We start from the raw sequence: 27,774 nt of genomic DNA on the forward strand, positions 1-27,774 counted from the left end.
TAAAATTAATGAAATAGAAATTGATGAAATCTCAAGGTTTATACGAGACAAACAAGTGTTAAAAGGTGTGTCAGCGGGTAATGGACAAAGCTACGTTTAACTTTAGTCCATTGCTTCTCAAAGCGGGGGGCAGAGAGCTATTACAGAAACTATTTTCTTCATGTGTGCAGAAGTGGGAGAGCTGCACAGATTTGATATTGTTTACATAGTGGGCAGAGCAGAGATAAGGCAGTATTTACGTGCGTACGTAATACTCCTAAATACGTAAAACGTGTGTTTCTCTTCTGACTTTTACTTCTGAGGTCTGTGTTTTTATGGATCCGTTCAGTGATTGTGAGGAGAGATAAGGTTCTGAGTTTCTGACTGAGATCAGATGAACTGCATCTGTCACTGTCAGGTCAGCACTGATTCACTGGAGATGTTAGCTGTGTTGGCAAATATGAGTCCAGGGAGCTGAGGGTGTGTGTGCGTGAAGTAGCACGCGTCATATTTAACACGAGGCAGTTTGAAATTAGACGAAGCGGCTTTGAACGTTTTACTGCATCCACACAGTTTATTAGCCTGTGTGTGTGTGTGTGAGAGAAAGCAGTGGGTGTGGTGCTGCTGCACCATTATGATGATAAGGTTCTGTGATGTTACATCACGCCACAGCTCTTAGAGCGCCGCTCGCCACACTGAGTGTTTCTACTTCTGCTCCCATAATTCCCTGTGTCTGTGCCGCAGTCTAATAACAGATGTTCAGTCCCCCAGTCATCAGGACAGTTGAGGAGAAAGCCCTGTCTTTTCCCATCTTAAACCTCCATCGTGTCCTGGTAGATTACTGTGGTGAAGAGGACAGATGGGGGGGTGGGGGGGGACAGCGGGTTTGGAACTGTCCTCTGCTCACTGTCTGATCAGAAGCAGCTCTGCAGCCCTTGGCCTGGTGGTTAAAGGAACAGGCGTGTGATTGGAGGTTTGCTGGTTCGATTCCAAGCCCAGGGCAACTCCCCCTTCCCTCAGCACAGAAAACCTGTCACCCAGTGCTCCTGCTTCAGGGGTGTGTGTATGTACGATGCCAAGTAAAGATGTTTCTCTGCTGCCTCTTCTTCTTCTACATCTACCTCCTCAAATGAGTGCATTTTGGCTGATAATGTATTTTCAGTCATATCTATGTGCGTCTGTCGGTTCAGTCGTTGTACCTGCAGTACTGCTGTGTGTGGTTGAGTCTATAAACAGTTTGATACCTGCAGTGTGTGGTTGAGTCTATAAACAGTTTGGATGTATAATAATTAGTGTCAGTTGAGAAGATCAGAAAAACTAAAATTAAAACTAAAATATACTTTTATTTTGATGGGACATGTTTAAATTGGGCCAGATGCAGTCTTTTTTTTAATTTTTTTTTATTTTTAGTATTTTCACTGAACAGAACTGTTTTTCTGTCAGGGTCAGTGGTGGGGGACATCAGGTGATTCTGTCCTGTCCACCACAGGAACTGGAACTGTTTAACAGTTCAACCATCACACACTGCCCTGTTCATTTCTAATGGAAACATCCATCAGGGTAATGTTCCTGGTCTCATGAAGAGCTGAAGCTGCATCTGCAGCATTCATGAACTCTTTTAACCCAAACGTTCGATTGGTGAATGATTTCATTTTTCACACCCGCTCTGCAGCGCTGTACTAGGATTTTCTTTTTTTTTTTCTTCCAACACAGTTGTGATTTGGACGCATGTGTGTCATTTGTCACTTATTTGGCTGTTGTTCAGTTTTAGTCAGCACTTCCTGTATGTTTTAAATTATTACCTCATGCTTCAAACGCTCCGCAGCTGAGTAATCAGTGACAGAAACTCATTGCATCGGTCATTAGATCGCTGACAATCTGAGAACCGATTGTCTGCGTTTTTCCAAAATCGTTCTTTTTTATGATCTTCATTTATTTACTGCCAGTTTTTTCTCACGGTGAGAATAGAACAGACCAAACTCTGTTACCGCAGGTCCTCTGAGCCAAATGAAATATTTAATGTGTTGGAGAGATAACTCATATTTCAGAGCGCAGTGATTAGTATGAAAAGTCGTACATTTAGATTTTCTTTCTATTTTCACACATATACCTACACTGTGTTTGTATATACAAAAATACATATATACATACATATGCATATATAAACACATAAAATACATATATGCATAAAGATATATGTATATGTGTATATACCATATACATATATGTAAATATACTTTAAAAAATGTCTACATTACGTTACTGTTATGAGTTCTGTGCTAGATTTAGTCCATCCACAACAAGAAAATTATTTTTCATGTTCTTTTGTTATTTAGCGCAGGTTTTTTAAAATAAATTTCAAGTGTCCGCTTTGCAGCAGATAGACAAAAAACATTTTTTAAATGTCTTTCTTTGCTCTTGGAAACTCATTTCCTCAAGCAGCTGTTGTCTTAACTTGTCTTGATTCTTTTTATCATCTGCACTTTTTTTTTTATCCAATTCACATCAATTTCACAGTAAAATTCCATCTGCCAAGCAACTAGTGCCTCGGTTTTCATCAGTAATTTTCCTTCATCCACGACTCCATCATCTTTGCCAAACGCCAAAAGCATAAAAAAATCTACGAAGACATAAATGTTTAAGAGTAACCTTAACGACAACTTATACATCATTAAAACATGTCTGCGGAGAGACACGTGTGTCTCAGTAAACTGTGCGTAACAGCTTTTTGCAGATTTGTCTGTTTTCCTGCAGCCAACCAGCTGGTGGAGTGAGGGAGCAGGTGGTCTCATTGGAGGGGTATCACACCTCCAGAGCCTGGGGCTGGTGTGGAGCAGGGCTTGGTATGGGCTTGGTGGTGCGCCTGCATCCCTGTGACAGCTGTGTGTTTGATGGGAGGTTCGGGGGGGGGGGGGGGGGGGTGCAGGACGACGACAGTTTAGCAGATTTTTTATCATGTAATATTAAAAAACCTTCAACGACAACAACAGTGCCATGTTCAGAGTCAACAGTGTTTGAGTTGAGGATTGACTAGTTGGAAACACACTGCCTGGAGCAACAGGAGTGGAGCTAACAGATTACATTAATAGTTAAGTAGCAGCCAGCCAGAATTATCTACCTATGTCACTTCCTGCAATGCAATATACTGTATGCAATATATCCCAATATATCATTTCCTTGAAAATGTTGAGGATCCCGCATATAGTTTGCAAATTATGGCAAACTATATATTTCCAGAATTATGTACAGTCTCCTATAAAAATCATGTGTTAACATTGATTTAGTATTTATTATAAAAAACTGTGCTGTTTTGGTTTAAGAGAGTCATTAGTGGCAGAAGGGTACTTAAAGGTGGTGCTAAACATGTCTCAGGAGAGCAAGAGAGGAGTGAGGTGTCCATAGATTGTTTTTGGCAGGTAATAGACAGAAGTAGAAGCAGAAATGAATGTGGTTGTTATGAAGTGGAGGCAGATGATCTGCTGTTCTTAACAGCGACAGTTCATCATTTTGAGTGTGAAGTTTAAAGTGACGTTGATGTCAGAAACACAGACGTTGTTTTCTAAAATTGAAGGAAATCGTAGAACTACTGTTGTGTTCTCAGTTCTTTTCCCCCTGTTGTGAATAGTACCTTTAACAAAATTGGCATTAAATCAAAAGACTAAGATACTGCTCACACAGCCCAACTCTGTGCTACTTTTCCTTAGCTACCAGCAGCCAAAATAAATAAAACACTCCAGTCTGTTGCTGAAATGTCCTCCTTTTTTAAGCTGGCCAAACTGGCAGCTAAAATGCCAAAGTTGCCAAAAACCAGGAATAGCTTTTTTAACAGCTTTATCACAAATTAGACAGCACCTATCACAGATGTGAAGATGAAACAGATCTTATACAAAACCATGTTAAATGTACGGTGTCTGTCTGTCATGTCTACAGATAAGGGTGAGCCGTGGATCCCATTCCCAGCTGGGATTTAAGGAATTCACTGAGGACATTCTGTTTGCTGAGCGTTGGCAACACAGTGACAGGAATTTCAGGCGTGTGAATGGTTGGATGAAGCAGATGGAGGGGGGGGAGGGGGGGGGCACTGTTGTCGCTCTTAAAGCCATGTATTTCAGAGTAGACGATGCTCCCCCTCTCCTCACGTTCTCTCTCCCACTGCTGACCCTCACAGGGACACCCATTAGGTAAGCCAATTATTGAGGACAGACGAAGTCAAACAAAGGACGAGGGAAAGAAAAAGTCTGTTTCCTGCTGGTGCTCTGTCTTGAAAAGACACCGACACCAGATCAGGTCTGGACCTCACACTGCTGAGCCATAAGGCGTGGTGTTTCTGTTCTTATCTGTTTTTAGAGGCTCTTTCTTATTTATGATGCTAAATATGGCATTTTACTCACATACTTTACTGGTTTATCATGGTTGCACATCTGTTACATCATCACAGTCAGTGGCCCAGAGCATGTCTTGACCATCTGCAGCAGCAACTAAATGTTTGATGGTTTTCCATGGTCTGTCTAGATGCATAACAATGGACTAGTTGTCGTTTTAAGCTACCTTATAGTTGGACATAGTTGGTTACTTCTGACTTAAAATCTTAATTTCGGCGTTAATTTTAGTCAACAAAAATGACAGCGACACCATGTTGTTTTGCTGCTCGAAAGACAAATGTTAACATTGCTCCTGAGTAAACCAATGGGCATTTCTATATCGTTATCTTTTTTTCTTTTTTCTATTTAGTGTTGATGTGGATGCTGTGTATTACAAATAAGGAAGTCAGTGTGTGCTGCCACAAGTATTTTCCCATGAAACTCTGCTGCCAGTTTAGAATCTCAGCTGGGAGTGGAAGGAGGAATGTAAGGAGGAATTCACACAGGAGATTCAGCTGGTAGCAGTTGACATGTCTGCTGACATGGAACTGTTGCCCGGAGGTCTGTCTACCCTCGGTGTCAGGTGACACAAGACACAGTCTATTTAATTAATTAATTAAATTTAATATGGCTGTTTGATGTCTAAACGAAATGTGAGAAATTCTTTGGTCAAAAAAAAAACCTGTTTGATGTCTAAATGAAATGTGAGAAATTATTTGGTCAAAAAAACAACAACAGAGGACTGAGCACAGCTAGTTCCTGTGTCTTTACCTTTAAATAGTAATCAGCCACTTTATGCTCCGCCCACTTCTTTCCAAGGTCGGAAAGACGTTAGGAATGCCTGATCGCATAACTGAGGAAACAGTAGCTCTGGGAGATAAATGTGGCTGCTGATAAAGGAGTGTTTCCCACGTGTAAAGTTGTGTATGCCATTCTTACAGGTTTGCTGAACTGACAGGACACGGACAGTTGCATGACTGTAAAGCAGGTGTCTGATCCTTAGACAGGTAGGAGTGGAGCTCCCCAGTGTGGTGGGTGTGATGATTAAGAGCCCACTTTGTGACAAATGGCACAAATGGAGAAACATAATGGCTCGTTTCAAGAGTTTGTCAGATTATTAAACATGTATTTGGTATTGATTCTGACATTTTAGAAATAGAAATTCCTTTGACACAAATATGCAATGCAACGTAATCCTGACTCAGTCAATTTTGTGTAACGTGTTAATATCTGATCCACCACGACATCAGCACAAGACGCAAATTGGAATCAAAGACCTCGACTTCTGTAACCTGCTGTTCTCCATTGTGTCATTTTACCTCCTGCTTCTTCCCTCTATTATCCACGATCCTGCTCCATTCATCTGTGAACACCAGTTGCTGTCCCAACCCCACGCCCTGCGTCTTATTCCTCCACCCCTATTTACTCCACATCTCCTCTAACCTTCCTCAGCTCAATCATCTAACTCTCTCTTCCTGCCTCTTCCTCTCTCCTCTTCTCTATCCCCCGGGCTTCTCTTCATCACTCACAACCTCCTCCTTCCTTTTCTCCCATTCCTCCCTCCCTCCCCATCTCTGTTCCCTCCTTCCCACTCATTGCAGCCTATGAAGCATACTAATCATCTTTTCAAGTCTGAGTGTGTGTGTGTACTGCAGCAAAAATCTTGTCTACTTTCTGCCTCTATTCACCAACTTTTACCAGTAAGGATGTAAGACGTTCTGTGGTTCCATGAGTCTGAACAGGTTTGTTATTGTCAACGCCTGTAAATTTCAGCATCCAATCAAGACTTCTGAAACTTTCTAAAAAGATACAATTTGTTAATACTCTTGAAGCTAAAGGTAATGAGAACAAAGACAAGACCTGAATAATAATTTGAACTCTATTGAAGAAGGCAGGCACCAGGTACGCTGTTCGCCTGGGAATCGAACCCAGGACTCTCTGCTTCCAGGGCAGGCGTGCTAACCACTACACTATGGAACCTACATTCAAGACTTGTTTGTAAGTGCTTTCATTGACCAACCAAGGGATGTTAACTTAAATACGTAAATCAATGCAGGCAACAAACATCCATGTTTGTACAGGGACATGGTTTTTATTGGGTCACACCCCCTGTTTGACTCCTGTTGAGCTCCTAATTGTTTGGCCGTTTTTGCTGTTTAAAGACTTAAGGTGCCCTAATAAACTCTGGACTGTCTCTACCCGTCCACAACATTTTAGAATTTAATTGGTGATGGGCTGAGATTCTTTGAACTAACTCGCACTGAGAGATAGAATCCGTCAGAGATGCTTACGATCCATTTGTGCCTCTGAGCCCAGTTCTAATCCTGATCAGTGAACAGTACTTACGTCTGTGATCACCTGTAAAGACAATGGCCCAGTACAGACACATAGTGAATTCAAACCAGTGTCGTCCCTAAAGTCCTCTTTTAGTCGTTCGAGCTCTGATAGTAATAAGGTAACGATCGCCCTGAGCTTCATCTGGGGTCACATCCAAGATACATTTACAATAATTATGTGTATTTATGGCAGTAGTAATTTTAAAATCTATTTTTCACCCTAAGGCAGCGGACAGGAAGGTCGTTTTGCGACAATGGCCGAAACGTACAGCCTGCTGTGAAAGTGATGCAGGTCAATATTACGCGATTCTGTTGATGATGGGTCTGCAAGGTGTTAGTTGAAATGATGGTGGTCGGGGCTGTCTTTCTGCTGCCGTCATCTTAATGGAAACAGTTTCCTTTGATAGGATCAGCCAGTACCTGTAAGGTTCTCCTAATAACAGAGGTACACATCTGTGTCTGTTAATAAATACATCTAACATGGTGGGATTTTTCAACCTTGTGGTTGAGGAAAAAAAACATCACCTGCCAAGACATTGAGGTCTCTAGAACCCACACAGAACCAAAAGCTAGGGCTAGCTGTTGGTGCTGGTAGCCCTTAGAATCTATAGCTAGCAGCTGATTGGCTATTTCAGCACCTGCATTTTCACAATACAAGTTTGATCCATTCTACAACAGCACTTGAGTCTTGAGTCACTCATATCTACATTGGATTTTTAAAAAGCACTAAAAACCAATGAATTCCTTCCAGCCACCCAAAAATATACTATTCTATATACAATATTTCCTCGTATCACGAGCAAAATCATGGACTAGTAACGTGTGCTGTAGTAGAAAAAAGTCATATTTTAATACCATGTGCTTAGAGGAATTAGTATTACTTCAAATTAAGAGATTTGTCATTTTCTACTAGTCAGTCACAGTCTGACCACAGTGGTCACATTATGTCTGAATACAGATGAGAGCTCAGTCGATAGCGGTCATCCTTCTATTAAATGTTTTCTGCTAAAAACAACATAGTTCGCTAAGTTTAGCTAGTGCTACAACCAGACCCTGTCCATGCTTCAGAGTGAGCCCCTGGTTCAGGAATGGGCTTCTTCATCAGTTCTGGACGGTCTTCTACACAGTCCAGGTTCTTTCTCACCAGCATTTAGTGCCAACACTGCTGTATAATGAGCTGCCAAGAGTTGTATTACTGTCCAGATAAAGTGTCAACCTGCAGGTAATTGGCCTCGTCCACACACACTAAAAACCTAAGAACCAGATCTGCTCTCTTCAAACTCCAGTGTGACTACACTAACTCTGCTAAGGTCCAACATCCTGCAGTTAAACTTGGTTGACTTCACAGGAAGATGGATTCTGGGTAGAATCACAGTTTCTCTGCTCAGCTACAAAAACGCTTGAAACATAAAATTTAGAATAGAGTCATTTAAGGAAGTTGAGCATTTCAAACCACTCTCCATCAGGGGGTTTCAGGTGGAACTGCAGCCAAGTTCAGCTGACATTGGGGCGGAGCTGGGTCTTGGCACAGGCCACAAAGGCAGTTGCCTAGAGTGCCACCAGCTGGCAGAGGTACTGCTGACGGGGTACTAAAACCTAAAAATTGAAACATACATTTAAACAAATATGAAAAAGCTAATTTTTTTTTAAAATAATTTACTTTTTTTTTCAGTCTCTGGAAAGATATTTAAAAAAAATTAAAATAATTTACTTTTTTTTCAGTCTCTGGAAAGATATTTTTATTTCTATATAAAAATGTAAATATATTGTTGGTGTGGTTCATCGACATATAACCCTATAGAAATCATCTTTTTCTACAGCAAACATTAGACAGGTCTAAATCTAGTCTCAAGGTAAAAGTCTGATGTGAGGCTGGACTTTAAGGGTGGTTCAGTTTCTGTGGCCTTCAGTTTTATTTTTAAACCCTTGATAACTTGGCTCTGGAGGACACGTGACCTCGAGGAGACCTAGTTTGAAATGCTAAATAAAACAAGTCTTTTACTTAGCTCAGATGGCTCCCTTTGAGTCGTAGACATGCTGACCACCGTCTTTCCCTCTTTTGCTGAGTGAGGAAGATGATGAAAGCTTCTGCGTTCTTTTCTGTCCTGTTGTATTTTCCTTTGTCTTCTCTGCCGGTCTTCTCCCCTCCCTCCTGGTTAAACACCTTAAATCAGTGAATGTAAATCAGCCAGTTTGGACACGGTGGAAATGGAAGATGCCGCCGGAGCGTGATTTACATGTGGAAGAGAGGAGAAAAGTTCAAGTTTAATGCAGTGCCTATAAATTCATGAGCTGTAGCATAAAATCAAGTAAAGTAGTTTGGAATGAAAAAAAATAAAGGAGTGGAACGTTGATGTAGAGATGATCAACCACAGCTTGTTATTGAACTCATCATAGTTGACTTGAATCGTTTTTTTATTTTACTCTATTTCTCAGCAAATGTTTAGGGCTGTCTATTGTACGTACCACGTTACAGGGGAAACGATACAATATATTGTGTTATTTTAAGTAAATAATAGGAAAATATAGCAGGTTGTTTAATGTCGTGGTTTTTTTTAGAATGTTCTATAAATCAATTGACAACTGATTGATAGGTTAAGGAGAAAGTAACCAGTGATGCACAGCAGAGGTCATCAACCTTTTTGCACCAACGGTTTTATGTACGACATTCTGTGTTGTTGCTGACCTGTTTGTCAGGGTGTGCCTAAAAAAAACGAGTCAAGATAAAAAAAAAAACCACTCCTGCTAATGAAACTCCCCATACACACTAATCATGTTTGTAGTGTGATTTTAAACCTAAACTCTAACTTGGACATTTATCACAACCCACAACCGGTTTTGATAAAACCAGGGTTTTATCACAAGGGTTTGAGGACATCATCAAAGTAGAGACAAGAAGCTGAGTGAGAATAGTGAGTGGATGGAGTGAATAGGTCTTTGTCTTTCACACACAGTCCTCTGTGGGAAAACAGAAGAGGGTGAAGGTGACAGAGGAGCTACCGACTGAGGAACCGCTTTGGCTCTGCCCTCCACCCACTCTGAGCTGCCCCTGCTGCCCCTGCCGCCACCTCCCCACTGCAAAAGGGCATTGGGGTCAGAGGCCGTAAACCTCTGTGTGTATGTGTGTGTGTTTTAGAAAGAGCATGAAATAATAGCAGGAGAAGGTTGAACTGCAGACTGAAGTGCATCTGGTCTGAATGTGAAGAATGTAAAGAAGCAGGAAGGAGAACAATGACAAAGTCAGGTGGGACATGTGATAGTGGAGCAGATGCTCCATCAGCTGTCCGCCTTGTAAATGCATTGATTGTGGCTGGTTGGGTCGTAAAGGACAGCTGTGTGATGGTCCAACCGTCGGGGCCTTAGTTATATATGGTTCACAGAAGACTGTGTTAACTGCAGTAAAAAAATAAAGGTGTGTATTCATTCATTCATTCATTCGTTCATTCGTTTATTCATTCAATCTGGAGCCAATCAGATGGAGTCCCACTGACCTACATGCCCGCCACATGCATGTAGCTGTGGTGGGGGAAGAATATAGAGGTGGAGAGTGGTGAGAAGTCAGAGAGACAAGCTAAAAAAAATGGTGGCTCGTGGATCTCGAGCTAAACACGAGGACGACTTACTTCCTGTCCTTCACCATGTGATTTGGTTCTGAATGGATGGTCACCTTCAGCAGTGTCAGCCCAGACTAGATCACAGTCCACTTTGGTCCTTCTTTATCTCATTCACCGTTGCATTGTATTTTAGCTTTTTTTTCTACAAAAAAAAAAAAAAAAAAAGAATTTCAAAAATAATTTTGAAAAACCCTGTACATGGAGATGAATAACCATCAACATCAGTTCACGTGGTGAAAGAACACCAAGAGACAGTTGCACCTAAATTAGAACTGTTTTTTTCCCTGTCACCTCTCTGCCGTGTGAAATATTTTCATTAATTTCCATCCTCAGAGTGCTACCACACACACACACACACACACTGGCCCTCACACATCACAGACACACACACACACACACAGATTACACAATTTTATCTTGATTAGAATCCCAGAATCCCCCTCTGCACAGTGCTGCTTAGCAGAGCAGAAAAGATGAAGAGGAGAAGGACAAGGGCAAAAAGACAGTGCCACATATACAGTATATGTATGCCACATACAGTACATACAGTATGTACTGTATGTACTGTATGTACTGAATGTACTGTATGTACTGTATGTACTGTATGTACTGTATGTACTGTATGTGGCAGGAAAAGAAAATACTGCAGGTACACATACGAAAAACGACGTACATGAAAAAGTATTTCATAACGACTTCATGAGCAGGTCATTTTCCAGATTAAAAATGCTTGTGTCCCTTAAACACACAGTTGTTTAGGAGGACTTGTGGGGCCCAGACATAAGGGAACTGTTGCCCCCCCTAGAGGATAAAGACAAATGACACCGTCTACCCTCAAACCCCATGGAAAACCTAATATTTGCTGTTCAGTTTTGGGCTAATGTTGGTTTACTGTATGAACTACATTGTTTACATTTAATGTTAGTGGACGGGTTGTGTTCTCTATGTGGATGACCTTTGACATATGAGGAATTTGCTTGTCAATAGGCTAAGAGCAAGACTTCCTGTCTTCAGAACTTATTCTGATTGGTTGACTTTGCTTCATGTGATTGTTGGTTGAACACTTTAGTTGAACACTGATGGACGCTGATATTTAGACTTATCTTTAGTCTAATCTCAGCTTTTGTTGTGACACGGAAATCAGCTGAAGAAAACCTTGGGTAAAAATGAACAATAATAAATCGAATAAATCGTGCAGATTAATCTGATTCATATTTTAATGCACAGACAAAACTTGTTGTTTGTGTCTCAGTGACGTGGATAAAAATCTAGCTGCGTTATTTATTAAAACCAGGGTCAATTTTTTAAGGAATGAGCACGTTGATCAAATTAAATAAATCGTGCAGATTAATCTGATTCATATTTTAATGCACAGACAAAACTGTTTGGACGTGGTTAATCACGATCACTATTAATCCACAGCTAAACTTCGATTAATCAGATACAAATTTTAATCAATCAATTGATGGCTCTACAAATTTTGGTCTTTGGTTATCAGTGGGACATACAGTCAATGTGGGCCCACACTTTTGCTCACCCTTTACCCAACTCACAAATACTGACTGGGAAACATGTTCGCACTGGTTTAACAGACTATAGTCAGAGAACAGTGTTTTTAAAACCAACAGCAAACAACAGTTTGATAAACTCCAGGTTATTATTGTTGTTTGTGGCTCAGTGACGTGGATAAAAATCTGCGTTATTTATTAAAACCAGGGTCAAAACACCCCACCCCCTACCCGTTCATTCATCTTTTACCTCCTAATCCTTTAAATCCAATAGCAATCCCAACCGTCATGGCGGGGGGTTACACAGGTCAGTCACAAGGCCACACACTGTACGGAGACAATCAGTCATTCACACTCACATTCACACCTATGGTCAGCTCAGAGTGAACAGCTAAGCTTCAGGATTGAACCAGCAAACAAGTGATCTGCCAGCTGTAAGGCAAGAGCACCAACCACTCTTCCACTGTATGACCCTTGTACCTCTGTCAAGCTCTGTACATTTAAGAAATAAGAACATAAGAAAAAGTCCTTCTGGTGGTCAGTGCTGGGACTACAGCGCAGTGTTGGAGCTGGTCAGCTGACCCTGCAGAAATACCAGTCCTGCAGTTAGTCAGGGTTATAATGGTGTTTTATTGTTATTTGGTTCTTCCTGCAAGTTAAATTAAACCAAGTGCTAAGCTGTGTCAATAAACACTCGGTCTAACAAGCAGTATTGGGATTAGTATTAGCTAGGGAGGCAGTATTTGTGCTCAGTGCCAGGACATTCCTTCAGACCCGTTATGTGGTCATGGGATGAGTCATGTTGGCTGCTGTGAGTGGGCTGCAGACCATCGTTAGCAGTAATGAGCTGGGCCCGTGGCCAACAGACAGTCAGGAGGTCACAGTGGACACAGTGGACGGCCCGGGAGACTGGGACTGAGTATTTTTATATTCATACTGACTGACTGGACATGTTCAGAGTTCTTATTCCTGAGTATACACCGAGACCACATTCTGACAATGACCAGAGAGACGAGAGTTAATCGTCATCACTGGATCGTCGCTGTCTGTGGTTGACGGGACGATCACCTGTGGAGACGATCCCTTCAGGTCGGAGTAGTTTGACACAAATCAGCATCAGCAACATCTATCTGTATATTAAACTTTGTGTCATAAAAAGATAGCATACACATGTAAATATATATGTACATATATAAATATATACACATATGCACACACATGTATAAACATAGATATATATGCATGACTATACAGTATATGTATGTTTATATATACAGTATACATATATACACACAGTATATACATATACATATATATGTATAAATATACATATATTTACACAATTCATTGTCGACCTGTGTTGTGTGGATGTGCCATCCCAGTGTGATCAGTTTACGTCGTTGTCTGTTACAGCTCTGATGGATAGCTAAATGATGAGGCGCTAATTAGCCGCAGTCACACTTTCTGTGTACAAACACTGTCAGGACCGACTGTCACAGCAGTGTGTCATGAGCAGTCAGAGGAACTCTAACGTTCTGTGACTGCACCGAGGTCTGGAGGTGTCCTCTAATGGTTTTCTGAGCAGCAGACAGGCTATAATCCACAGATAACAAGATGAGGATTATGAGCCGACAGTCCTGATCTAGATTATATTCTCTGCTGCGGGGAAACTATAACAGAACCTGGAGAAGAACAAGATCCCAGAGACGTGGAGGAAAAGTATCAAATTTAAAATCAAATCAGTGGCAGTCCTTTTACTAGAACTATATTTTACAGTAGATTGCATTATAGCAAGGAAGTCAAAGTGCAGATTTCCTGTGATAACTCCATGAAGTGAGCTTTCCTTTGAATGTGTCTGTGTTCATCCAGAAGTGTTCTCTGAACTGTCGCAGTAAACGGCCTAAACCTAGCCTTTTTGTAACTTTAATAACTTATAATTTAAACAAGCCAAGGTTTTAGCATACTTCACATATTTTGAGCCAATGTTTAACATTGTTTTTAGTTAAATTGTACACTAATATTACACAATGTACAGTATTTGGCTAACAGCCAAAAGCTTATTTTGGGTAAGTTTACTATTTTGGCTAGCTACTCCACAGCTACTGGTCCAACACATTTTTGTAACTTTGAGCTATTTTGAAATATTGTTCATCAAGTCATTAACATTCTATGGGCTTCGTTAGAGAGTGTTTATCTGTGGTAATCTGTGCAGTTCATATTCAATAAATAATGTATGTATCACAGAGCAGTGTTTGCTAATGGTACATAATTGTAGCCCAACAGAAGGATTTCACATTAGCGCTAATGTCCTCCGAGACATTACCATGGACGATTATTGGGCTAAAATGTAAAAAAGTTATTATTTTTTTAAACACAGCTACACACTTATAGACACAAGTGTTAAACTGACACCACACACGCCTCTTGCAGTAGCGACTCCACACATGTCATTCTTTTTCATAAATCTGTCCCCAAGCAGTGAAAACACGTTTACAGGCAGCCATTAAAACAACCAGCGCTCATTTAAGATATCGTATAGTTTTATAACCAGTTCATTTGAACTGAACTGAACTAATGAACACACACACACACACACACTCGTCATTTAAGCAGAGCTGCTTTCATTATGTTACCACATATTGAACATTTATGGGAGAGACTGTGAAACATGGAGAGGAAGGTTTTACTGCAGTCACAACTTTTATCCTTGCTGCCTGTGATTCTCCTTCACGTTCTGGCAGTAAAAAAAAAAGAATACAAGTCTAGTTCCTGCTCAAGGACACAAGAGTCATTGTCTGATCCAGTCTGAAAATAGAGATCCGACAGTGTTCCTAGGCGGAAAATTGCTGATAGGTCTGAAGGGCTATCAGTCAGGACATTGACGCTCTGAGACACAGTCCTCCAACATTATTTTGCATCAATTCTGGTTTCATGGAAGATAATATTCTTATGGACCAGTTGTCAAGGTGATGGAAAATACACCCCACAAATGACAAGAGTGTTACTGAATTATATATAAAGTGAACAGAACAATATAAGCTGGCTACAACGCAGAGCACCACGTATCATGTAGACCAACGGGGTCAAAATCATTTTGGTTTAGGGGCCTCATACAGCCTAATTAGATGTGCCAGACCAGTACAATCATGACATAATTACCTATATATAACAATAAGCAGTTTTTTCCCCCTTTTTTTCCATGTACAATAGTATATTAGAAAATCTTCATATTTAATGAATATATATATTTTCAAACTTTAAGAAGAGGGCCAGACAGAAACCTCTAGTGGACCGGTTGTGGCCCGCAGGGCGTATGTTTGGCACCCCTGTATTAGTGGGTGTATATGTGATGCATATCACACTGCAGGGGCAATTTGCACTTTGATATATTGCAATATACTGCAATACTATACTATAAGCATGATGATTTATTGAAGGGTTTATTTTTTAAACAATTTAATTGTAGTAAAACTGTTATCATAGTCAAAACACTATGATGTTCCATCTTAACATCAGGTTACAATTTGGTCTCATTTTCTTTGTCTACAGTTAAAGCAGAATTCCCACGGATGTGTCTGACAAACGTCCCTTGCAGCTTAGAACAAATGAAGGAACAAAGACTAAAAATCCTCCTCAGCCCGGTCTGTCTCAGGGTTCATTGTGTGCTTTAGACAAATGGTTTGAAAAGAGAAACCAGTGTCCGACATCGACAGCGTGTCTCCTAAAGGAGGCAACCCATTAATTTGGCCTCAACTACTAACTTAATTAGAGAAGTGCAGAAACAATGGTGGAGGTAAAGACAGTCCGCACACTGAAGGCTGTGAGGCTCAGGCCTGTGACTGAAGTCCAGGGCTTCTCACACATGAAAAGAACCGAGTGAATAAATTACAAATGCATTCACCTCACACTTCCTTTGTTCTCATGCCTCTATCCTCACACCACGGTCACAGGTAGGAATACTAATGCCATTCACATGCATATGCAAACATATACCCACACTTTATACAGCATAGCATTAGTCTGTCAGTGTGAGTGTGTGTGTTTGTGTGTGTGCGCTGAGAGCTGACTATTTCCTCCCGTCTGAAAAAGACAGAGGTTGTCCCCGGGTGATTATTTTTCCTAATTTGCATAATAAATAGTTATTATTAATTTCCATTATTGCAGTGGTGTCATCAGCGTAGAATGTAAATGACAGCCAGGAACCAGCACATTAATAATCTTAGCCTGAAAGCTGCCTGCTGAAAGTTTAACTTCTCTTACCCTCTGACAAGAGCTGTCGCATTTCATCCAAGGCTTTAGCTTCAATTTAGACCTTGACGTGAAGATTAAAATTCAAGGGTTAAAAATCCATTTCAATTCATTTCAGACACACACTCTCCTTTCCAAACTGAACACAGACTCAAATAGTTTTCAGCCAGAAATCACCACGGTGTTGTTGCAAAGTAACACTTCCATCCACCTCACAACACCTGCCGTGCTATGCTAGCAGTCACACAAACACAAGCTAGTTTGATGTCTGTTAGCAACCAAGTGAAACAGTTTCCCTGGACCAGGCTCTGAAATGTTTGACTTAAGAGACCTAAAATATCTGAAAATAATCTTTCAATGAAATATTTTTGGCCAGCCCATAATGCCTCTGTGCCTGTGCAAAAGAAACACATGGTTCCTTCATTCAGCACTCAGCTTCAGAATAGATCCAAACAGAAACAATGGGAAAACAATGTGTTTTTTTGTAACTCCTTCACGTTGAGTACTCTTCATTAAAACTACCATTTAAGGAAAAAACACCAATCAAAACTGTTTACTGTCAACACTGAGTATGCATTTCACATCATGACCATATAGAGTATACAGTCTGTGCAGATTAATCACAGCAGCAGGAGGACCAACTGAAGCGCTGCAGCTCCTCACAGCAGGAGAACAAACTCCCTGAGGCGACACGCACACACAGCTTCATACCAAATAAACAACTTCCTACAGAGACCGTTAGAACGCATGGTAAAAAAAAACTTCACTGCAACCAAACAAAGACACAGAGGTGAAAGTGTAACTAAATCTGAGCAGCATCTTTACATTCACTGCAGGTAGAGTCAGGATGGAGGAGAAAAATAGCCGCTGTCTGAGCCTGGCGCTAATGTCTTCATTTTTCTACTTGTCCGAAACCAACACCAGCATCTGACTCTTAAAACAGATGCAGCGGTGATTCTGTAGAGGTGGTAAAGCCTCAGGTTTGGGCTCCAAGGATTTAGTAAACTGACACATTATTGGCTCAGTATTTCATCAGCATAGTTGTTGACTTTTAAATAAATGTTTAATAGGGATGTCTGATAACATCGGCCGAACGATATTATCGGCCTGATATTAGCATAATTATGTAATATCTGTAAGAATCCTTATTGGATTTTCCTCCGCTACTGAAAACGATAGCGCGATGCCTGGGTTTCGCTGAATGACGTGGCTGAAAGTGAAAGTCACTAAATGGCAGCATTGCTGCTTATTTTATTAATCTATTTTTTATAATCAGGGAATTGTTTGCAGAATGCTGGTGCCAGCAACTCATACAGTGGTTTGTACAGATAAATAAATAAATATTACCAGGCGCTCAATAGTATTTCAATTCAATGATGGGGATTGATGTTTGAACGAGTGAATCAACAATAACACTCACATTGTAAATGATACGATAACGTTGTAGAGCGTTCCACTCTTAACGGATAGATTCTCAGAGCCTTTCTCTTTAATTCATGTTTGAAAACCTGTGACGATCCCTCAGTGGAAGGTGTCGTGTCAAGGTCACCGCCTGGACAACGGGATGATGACATAATGAAGTGTCTGAAACAAATGTATTGTACTAGCCTGGTCCGTCCTTCACCCTCTTCTGTCCCTCCGTCCTTGTACCAGACCCTCATCCTATTCACAGCTCAGAACGGTGTTGTCAGGCTGCTCACTTGTCTCCAGGCAACAGTGTTGCCCCGAAGTCCGTGAGAGAAAAGCCCCGGCAGAAAGGAAACTGCACACTCTGCAAACTGACCTTTTTAAGAACAGCGTGGGTCACACTCTGAAACGGCCTTTTCAGTGATTCAAGTCTGCACACGGAGAAAGCATTTTATTTCCCTTTACCTTTAATTAACTCCTCATTGATTGTTTAATTACCCATAATGCACATCAATCACCTAGGGCTCCAGGGTTTTGTTTATTTTTTTTTTTTAGTTAAGTTTCGAGAGTTCCCCAGAGACTGAAGTGGCTGCTCTGAACTCTGGGTGTGTGAAAACAGTGACAGACGGAGACTCTGGAGGTTCGATTCCCAGAGCTGCTGAAGGCTGAAGTGTTTGTGTGGACACTCTCACTGTTAGAGCCACTTAGCTCTGTTACAGACACACTTCTCATTGTTAGTTTTGAGGATCTGTCAACCAAGTCCAGGATCGAGTGTGAATTCTTACTAACAATTGGACAAAGTGTCGCCACTAAACTAACAGCACAATGAATGTTTGGTATCTGGACTCTGGCTGCCAGAGGAAGTCAAAGGGACTTCCTCCTCCAAACATGATCCCACTTTGATGGGACCAAAAACTCAAAGCAGCCCATAGGCTGTGTGTAAAACCTGGACTAGGATATCAGCAGCTCCTGGTGACTCCAGTACTCAGCTTATAATCAGTATATATTTTATTAATCACGCCTAATTGCCTATTAAGTAGGGATGTCGGAAATTAACTTTTTGTGGATATTCTCCAAACACTTCATTTCAGAATCAATTCACCGATACCGATGTAGCGGTGGCCGAATGGCAGCCATTTTTCCTCAAAACTAGTGTTAGGTCACACCCGAATGGCAGCCATGTTTCCTCAAAACTAGTGTTAGGTCACACGTCCTAACACGTCATCTGGGCCAAACCCAGGCATTGCGTTATCGGAGGAAAACTCGAAAATGATTTTTACAGATATTACAAAATTATGCAAATATCGGGCCAGTAATACCGGTCAGCCGATATTATTGGACATCTATGAAGGGTTTTCTACCAATAAACAAATGAAACTGACCACATTTGGTTCCAGTGAAATGTTGTCATAAAATATTTATCATTATTTAATTGTAAAACGCCCTCCGTCTGAAGGCCCTGTTTTATGTATACATTAGAAAATCCACTGAGTCAAAATGTTGTCGGACTATAAAATAAAAGGGATTTGCATTACTTTACTATAAAACACTATACTATAAGTACTGTAAGAGTGTAGTATCTGTCAATATGTCTGCCACTTCTGTAAGCTGCCGGTTCAATACCTGCATTGATGCTAAAAATAAAAGTCCACTGCAGTTGACAGTACAGTACATAACCAATTATTGATATACATTATCTCTGCTGGTCGCCATAGCAACCTCACGTTTGAAGCCAGACCAGAGTATGTGTGAGCAGTGTACTCGGCCGTGTATCGTTGAATTAGATCAGTACCCCAGACAGGAACTAATGAATGTTGTCCTGTGACGGTCTCACACCCAGCGTCTGTTAAAGACTCTTCTGAGATTTTTGGACATTAGCAGCATTAGCCGAGTTCAGGCGGTCCGTGGGTGAGACCCTGTCCCTGCAGGGTCTGAGTCTAACTGGGTCATTTGGAACAGCCACACTCCAACAGATTACAGCCAATTAATCCCTGTCCCACTGCTTTGGACCCGTCCATTTAAATGGTCCGTTCTGCTCCGTTTGAGAAGTATTTCTTCTGACAGTTGAAGGAACACAACCCCCGTGCCCCCCAACTCCCCTTGTGGTTTTCTCACACACAGGGGTTTGTTTTCCGTTTAAAGAATTGCTGAGAAAATGTTTGGAATAAAAATGGATTTAAAATGAAAATGAACGATAAAGCAAAGGTTGACATTGGTGGTACGCTACAGCAAATTTATTCTTGGACAGTGAAATAATCTGCCAAATATACAGTGTTGTGCAACACACATATATACACCCATAACTGGTATATACACGTACATGTGCATATACATATATATTGTATATATATATACACACACATATATACACATATGTATATACATATATAAATCCCTACACATATATACATCAACATACTTATTTGCAAAAGATACAGACGTTGTGAACTACAGTAGCCCAGCAGGACATTTTTCACTCAGACCATGAGACACTGGTCAGTAAACGTTTCACAGGTACAGTTTCCAAATAAACAACAGATTTTTCTGACCCGTCTCCAGAAGTACTGACGTCTCTACTGTTAAGAACCTGTGTTTCTCCTACACTGCCATCACACTGAACCCTCAGAGTGGTTTCATCTGAATGACAGCTACAGCCCTCCATGACAGTCTGATAGTGGACTTAGTGGTCAGACAGACAGACAGACAGACAGTGACATCTGTCCAGAGGGTGAGCAGGACTCAGGGCTCACAGCTGCAGAGCAGTGACTGAGGTGTGGCTCAGTCTGAGGCTCCACTCAGGTCTGACACTTTACATCCTCCTCCTCTGGACCAGCACTGATTTCAATCCTGACGGACGGCAGCGCACAGAGACTTAAGTGCAGCCACTGTCAGTCAGCTCCTCTACAATACCCATCATGCATCTGTAGCTACATGACATCCGTTTTACTGTATATGACTGAGATGGGTTAGATTCAAGATTCAGAAGTTTGTCATGTGACGGAGTGACTCCACAGAAACAACCAACATATTCTACGCGGAAGAATATAAACACATGGAAGGATAAAAATGATAGAGAGACGATGACCGAGTCTGGGTCAGAGCTGGTAGAGATGGACCACAACTGGACCTTATGATTCTGTCGGGTGATTAAATGAAATATTGTGATGTATCAATATTTCTGTACACTCCTAGTCTTTGCTGAGGTCAAAGATGACATTATTTAGGGTGAAGTTAAAAAAAAAAACATTTCAAAAACATTTCAAATCAGTAAGCAGCTGTTATCATGTTTAACTGGATGGAATGACATCAGTGCATGTTGTCTCTGCTCCTGACAACGCTTTCCTGCACAAACATTTTTTGCTGACTCTGAGTCAGTCATGAATAATTGATGCGATGATGCCATGTGGAAATTGGCGTGTGTGTGTGTGTGTTTGTGCTGAAACGGCCTTTTAGAATCATGAAGAAAAAAAAAAGTTAAATAAAAAATAAGATTAAGAGCAAGTATTTCCTGACTGAGTCGTTGAGCAGCTGTAATGTTCCTCTGGTGAAGAGACAGTGTGTCACAGGCCTAATTGAAATCGGAGTTCGTCCCATATATCCACCTAGTTGGATTAAAAGGATAATCATGTTATGGTATTTGCAGAGGCTCTGCCTTAATGGCATCGTTGCCTTAATTACATTAAAGCTTGGATGGATGGAAACGTTTTAAAGGCTCAGTTCGTCTCATCCTGTTGGTGTACATAAAGCAGCAGCTCGGAGTTCACTTCTGTTTTCTTGATTGGTTTGGACAGTGAACGGAAGAAGCAATAAAAACCTCATTCACTTCAATGTTGTTACTGAAACGACCAGGACAGGGCGCTGCTTGTTGTCTGAACAGCAGCCTGACGATACGAACTCACACTGAATTATTACGTACAAACTTTAATATGTTTTTGGCGAGCTCGTGGCATTTCGCATGGAGAAAAGCTCCACCAGAAACCGTGGGGGCGCTGTTGTGTAGTACAGCAAAAGGACGACAATGACAAAAACAACAACAACAACAACAACAGAAATAGTGGAAGTACTGACAAGTACTGAAATGAACTCTAAACTAAACACTGCCCCCTAGTGGTTGCATTGCTTAACAACTATGCCAAACAGAAGGCATGTATTGGAAAAGGATTCTTAAACATAGGGCCATGGCCCAAACTTGAGCCGCCAGCTCCATCTAGAGGGCCGCAAGAAGTGTACTAGGTTTGAGCCATAGCATTTTTGCTATTATGACAAATGTACAAATTAAATATTACGACCCTGGTGGTAAAGCATCGATCACCGTCGTCAACTGCTCTGATTCAAACGAGAGTTGCCGTGCGAGTTGTCTAGAAAAATGGTACTAAATTAAGGCATGAAACCTAAATGAGTCTAAACTTTTAGGAAACAGATTTAGTTTGTTCTGTTGTGAGTCAGAACCATCAGAAGTCACTGGAGTCACATTTAGTTTGTTTCTCATCCAGTTCCTTAATTCTCTCTTCATTTCCCTGCAGGTTGGAGTGGGTGGAGATCATCGAACCGCGCACACGAGAGCGCATGTACGCCAACCTGCTGACGGGCGAATGTGTGTGGGACCCTCCGCAGGGAGTTCGTATAAAGCGAACAGTAGAGAACCAGTGGTGGGAGCTGTTCGACCCCAACACCTCCCGCTTCTACTATTATAATGCCTCCACCCAGCGCACGGTGTGGCACCGGCCTCAAGGCTGTGACATCATCCCCCTGGCTAAGCTTCAGACGCTGAAGCAACAGACTGATGGCACCATCCCTCGACCTGCAGGAGGAGGAGGGGGAGGAAAAACATCAGCTGATAACAGCCCAGGGAGGAACAGTGGGGTCAGCAGAGAGGGCAGCACCTCCTCCTCCCTGGACCAGGAGCTGTCAGAGAAACAGAGCAACAGAGAGGAGGCCGGCAGGTGAGGCTGGGGAGTCACTGACGTTATTATCCAGAGGAACAAGCTTTTGTTATTATTATTGTTATTATTAAGGGGTGTGTGTTGCCAAGAATCTGCTGACACGATAACGGGGCAACGATACAATATACTGCGATACAATAGGCACGACGATATATTGATTTATTTTAACCATTCAATTGTAGATTAGGTTAATTAACTCGTAAAACCAACTCTGAAATATTTGTAATGAAATGTTGTAAACATTCACCGCACACTCATCACCAACATCAGCTACTGTATTGGTTAAAAATAAAATCAATGTCCTTTTACATCCAACCCTGATTCACAGCCCCTTCTCCCTCCCCCCTTAAAACAACACAAGGCTTCCAACATCACAAGCAGAACCTGTCACTCTCTCTCTCACACTCTCTGTCTCTCTCTCGTCACACATGGTTTGTCTCTCCCCTCAAACTCACCATCCTCACCCCCTCTATTTCCCCCTCCTCCACTCTGTCTAACTAGTCTTGGTTTGCTGCTCCCCTGTAATCTACTGCGGTCTGCAGTGATTGGTTGATGGCCGACTCGGGGTCACAGTGTCCTGTAAATGTCTTCACTGCTTCAGTGAGAGGACAAACGCACATAAACCAGAATATGGCAGTGGAGGTTGGTCCAGGTGGAGTCGGGGACACGGCCTAATACTGTGTTTCAAACAACTTGTTTGGATCTGGTGTTTTTCTAACTGGTTATTTCCTACTTTGATGTTTATTTATTTCTGTTGAATGAACTATAAAAAGAACACTTCAGTAGAGAGTTTTTCTTTTATGGCTTTTTATGTCTGTGACAGCTGTCACTGAAGGACAGTGTTTGGAACAGACTTTCACATCTTAAAATCAGGTCACTAACCTTGGAACAGAGGGCTGGAACAGAATACTGAACTGATCACAGTTTGGTCGCATTTCACATCTACTGTAGTCAGTAACAGTGGACTGTTCAGTCTGTCAGGCCAGAATAACTACATCAGAGGATAATGACTACGACGATATGATACGTGTCACGATACAATATATTGCGATACTAGGACACGGCGATATATTGACTCTTTTTTTTTTCTTTTTAACTTTGACACAATGCTGTTCCATCTTAACATCAGGTCACTAACCTTGGAACAGAGGGATCTACATTTGGAATGACTAGAGAAGAAAGAAATGAAAAATAAAATGAACCAACAGCACAGGAATATCTGACTGGAAATTGGTGATAAAAAAATCAATACACTGATGGAGAATAACGATATGGTATCGTGAAATGAAATATCGGGATGTATCAGCGTATCTATATTTTCCACCAGCATTTCTACAGAAGCTGACTATTAATGCCTCTGTGCCTGTGTGGTTCATTAACTCCAGTTCTGTGTGTGCTGTTTGTGAGCACATTTAACAAGATCAAGAAATATAACGCTGAACCTCAAGAGACCTCTGGTGTAATTTTCTAAAATATTTAACCTCGGCATCGTTGGCTATAAATGCCTTTGTAACTGCACCGCATTATAGCAATCTGGAACACCTTTGTGTTCCTTCATCTGCAGCTCTTGGTTAGAACAGGCAGAGCGTCTGCAGAGGCTGAGGAGAAACAGGGCAGGTCATTTGTTAGGGTTCACACAGCTTCCTGTATGACAGATGGGAGTTATTGACCTGCATACAGCTCTACACACACACACACACACACACACGAGTGTGCGTGTACACACTGGATCCCATTAAAGGGGGTGTTGTAGGGACAAATGAAGGAACGACAAAGGTGGAGAGGATGGAGGGACAGGGGTGAGGATGAAGAGGAGGGAGAATTAACGGCAGTGAAGGTGTCGTCACACACAGATGATTCATCATCAGCAGTTAGTGCAGAAAATGTCCTGCAGTTATTTCACACAGCACTCACTCTGTGTGTGTGCAGCGGTTTAAAAGTGTCTGCTTTAACACCCTTCATGTCTAAGTAAGTGTCAGTCACTAATCACTGCAACACACACACACACACACAGACAGACACAGCACAGCCAAGGTCACCTGATCCTGTACCAATGATTGACTTCCCACATGCGATCTGAGATGTGAACCAGTTCAATCTCACTGAATCTGGGTCGTCATAGAGACGGACACAGCCAGGCGTAAACAAAGGTCACGTTCTTCACACAGGAGGACCAACCAGCTCCTCAGGCCAACATCGTAGACTGTACACAAGAAGTGGGCGGGGCTACCTTAATATTGGAATCCAAAATTAAGTGTAGGGACAATATCGGCAAAAAGTGAATATCGGACATCCCTAGTTAAATTCCACTTTGTGATTACAGAAAAATAGATTTTTTTAGAGATCCAGACAAGATCCTGAATCTGTAGTTTTTAGATTCAATAAATACATAATAAACCACTTGACTTCACCCTGGAGTTCCAGCGTCTCTGCTGTGACTCCTTATGTCAAAGGGAATTATTTATGGTGAACAAAGTCTTATCAGAAACTGGGCCCTGAGAAGACTTTCAGAAGAGCTTTTGATCCTGAACGCACCCTCACTGTGTGTGTGTGTGTGTGTGTGTGTGTGTGTACACAGCTGCAGACTGTCAGTCCAGATGGCTGGTAGATCTGCTGTCACCCGTTTCTGTGTGAAGTGTCTCCCGACTCTCTCATTCTTCTGCTTCTTCACTCACACGTCCACAAGCTTCAGTTTATTCACTCTGCCATGTGGTGTGAACTGTGTGTGATCTGACAGTCAGTTCAGACGACGGGGAGTTTAAGATGAACGGCCTGTGTGTTTAGAACCATGTTTCAAGTTGTTTTTAAACAAAATTTCTTAAAACTATAAACCACAAATCAGTGCCACAGCCGTTAGCCTACAAGTTGCTAAGATTTAGCAAAAACATTGCAAAAATATTTTAGTCAAACAAAAACAAAAAAACAACTAAAAATCCAACCAAACTCAAACAGACCAATAGTTTAAAGATAAAAAAGATGGATTACCAAATCGACTGTCAGTGGTTATAAGTTAAATATCAAAAAAGATGGATTACCAAAACGACTGTCAGTGGTTATAAGTTAAATATTCATAGGAATGAGGCTTTTATATATTTTACTGTGAAAAAGTTTGAAAACTGAAAAACATTATGTGGTACTTAAGTTTGAGTTAGTGGAGACCACTGTCCACTGTCAGAAGTCTCAAAAAAAAAAATCAATGTACATTTTACTTTTAATGCAATGGTTTTAATGAGGTATTTCCCAGGAGTACCTGTTGACTCAGTACTGCAGTTTTATCCCAAATATTTGGAATTCAAAATTCAAAAACTGAACTGCTCACACTCGGCACAGACCTAAAGTGTCCCCATAGACTCAGTGATGTCATCAAACTTGACCGATGACATCATCAAGGTGTTCCAACACTTGATTATAACCCGGAAATACTTCTGTGTGTACGCACAGGTATGTGAGGTACACACAGGTACAAATCAAGTTTGTGGTTGGAGTAAAAATTCACAGGGAAGAGGAGGAGGAGGCTGGTGCTGAGGGGACGGAGACAGATGGAGACGGATGGGAGGAGGCAGGCAGTGTGTGGATTGATTTGAAGGTCAAATAATCATGAATAATGTAAGAATAACTGGAGAAAGACAGAGAGAGAAAAGATCGGTGCAGAGAAAATGAGAAACTGATCGACACTCTCTGAAGGGAGGAGAACAAGAGGAGGACGGAGGACGGAGGAAGGAGGGAAGACGGAATGTGAAGAGCAGCCCGCCGAGGCTGTGATGGTGGATCCTTCCCCTCTTTGTTTCTCACACACACACGCATATGAATACCCTCTGGTACACAAACACTTCCAGTGCCACCTTTGAACGGTTGCCCTGGGGAGGGCAGGAAAGGGAACCGTTTGAAAATGGAGGCTGGTCATAGCTGCAATCGATTTTCACACTTCCCTCCCTCTGGAGGAATTCTCCACTTGTTTACCCTCCCTCTGCCCTCCCTCCCCCCTCCTTCTTGTGTTCCTCTGACAAACAGGCAGTTTGTGAGGCTCCACTCACTGAGGTGCGGTGCAGTGAAGGTCCGTCGCTGCCAACGGCTGCTGTTGTTTGGTCATTAGTTAGCTCGTTAGCTGTGGCAGCATCCCTGCATCAGTGAATGGAACTGAGAGCGAGAAGAGCCGAGGCAGCGGAACAGCCACTCTTTAAAGTTGGGAAGACTTGGTCAAATACAGTAGCTGCAGTTTATTTAAGATGTTTTTTTTAATGCTCAGTGTGGAATTATACTGCAGTGAGTTGGCAAGAATTTGACAATAACGTGTCACGATACATAGGCAACAATACGATATACTGCGATTTACTGCAATAACTGTAACTGTAGTCAGTGTCATCACAGTAAAGACTCAATGCTGTTCCATCTTAACAGGTCACTAACACTGGAACAGAGGGATCTACATTTGGAATCAAAAGTAATAAAAGAAAAAGAAAATGAACAACACCAGGAATATTTGACTGGGAATTGGAAATAAAATATCATTACACTGACGGACAATATTGATATGGTATTATGAAATGAAATATCGCAAGATTTCAGTGTATCTATAGTTTCTTACAGCCTTACCAGTTCAATAATAAACCGTTTTATACGGTGTTTATAGCGTGACATCACAGAGTGCAGCAGCAGCAGCACTGACACAGATAGATGAAGTGAAGGGGCCACATATTAAATTATGGCAGCAGACTGAATTTTTAATCATCTTCTGCTCTTTAATTAATAAATGAATCTTATAATTGAAGTGACTCTAAGGGAGTGTCTGCCAGTTCTCTACACTCTGTGACCTGCAGCAAACAGAATTCTCCACACTGTCGTCAAAAGAATAAAAGGACGCTGCAGACGTTTAACTCAGGTTCAGTGAGGCTGTGACTGTGGAAATGACTGGAGTTGGCGTTCATTCACGTTTGAATTGGTTGGTTGATGATTAAATCCATGCTGTGACTGATGATGACGACGGCGCTACTGCTCAAAACTGTTATTTCCTGCTTCAGTTTTTGTGATTTTCCCACGACGTCACAAGTAAAAAAAACTTTGTCAAAATGATGCATTAGAAACAATGTTACTCACAACTCTGGGCCCTGGGTTCCACCCCAGTTTCTAGAACCATTTCTTTTTCAACACTGTTTGAATAAGGCTGGTCCTGACTGTAAGTCAATGCTGGTTAACTGTTCTACACCTAGAACCAGTCAAAGGTTCTGATATGGGGAGGGTTTTAAACACATCTGGTCAACTGCTGCTGCTGGGAACCATCAAATAGATGTAGTCGTTTGAAGTAAATTATACCACGAAATAAAGTACATTACATTGTCATTTAGGTGTTCTGACAGAGAAGATAATAATAAAGTACATTA

General features: G+C 41.4%; 1 protein-coding gene and 1 long non-coding RNA gene across 5 annotated transcripts in view; one reads left to right on the top strand and one right to left on the bottom strand.

The window, feature by feature from the left end:
- The window catches only part of arhgap39 (Rho GTPase activating protein 39), a 51,537-nt gene that overhangs the window by 15,854 nt on the left and 7,909 nt on the right, over positions 1 to 27,774 (top strand). Inside the window, exon 2 of one of the 2 annotated variants that reach the window (XM_008338450.3) lies at positions 21,977 to 22,396. In XM_008338450.3, the coding sequence (XP_008336672.1) occupies positions 21,977 to 22,396 (420 nt within the window). Of the gene's footprint in view, positions 1 to 21,976; positions 22,397 to 25,423; positions 27,739 to 27,774 lie in introns of those variants that run through there. The other variant, XM_025065965.1, reaches the window with a different exon arrangement.
- The window catches only part of LOC112488681 (uncharacterized), a 39,086-nt gene that overhangs the window by 5,786 nt on the left and 5,526 nt on the right, over positions 1 to 27,774 (bottom strand). For all 3 annotated transcript variants that reach the window (XR_003053023.1, XR_003053022.1, XR_003053021.1), the window contains exons 2-3: positions 10,300 to 10,432; positions 8,679 to 8,840 (exon numbers count right to left, since the gene is read on the bottom strand). This is a non-coding gene — a long non-coding RNA (uncharacterized LOC112488681). The remainder of the gene's footprint in view (positions 1 to 8,678; positions 8,841 to 10,299; positions 10,433 to 27,774) is intronic.

The sequence above is a fragment of the Cynoglossus semilaevis genome, chromosome 2 (assembly GCF_000523025.1).
Source record: "Cynoglossus semilaevis isolate Cse_v1.0 chromosome 2, Cse_v1.0, whole genome shotgun sequence".
Taxonomy (NCBI): domain Eukaryota; kingdom Metazoa; phylum Chordata; class Actinopteri; order Pleuronectiformes; family Cynoglossidae; genus Cynoglossus; species Cynoglossus semilaevis.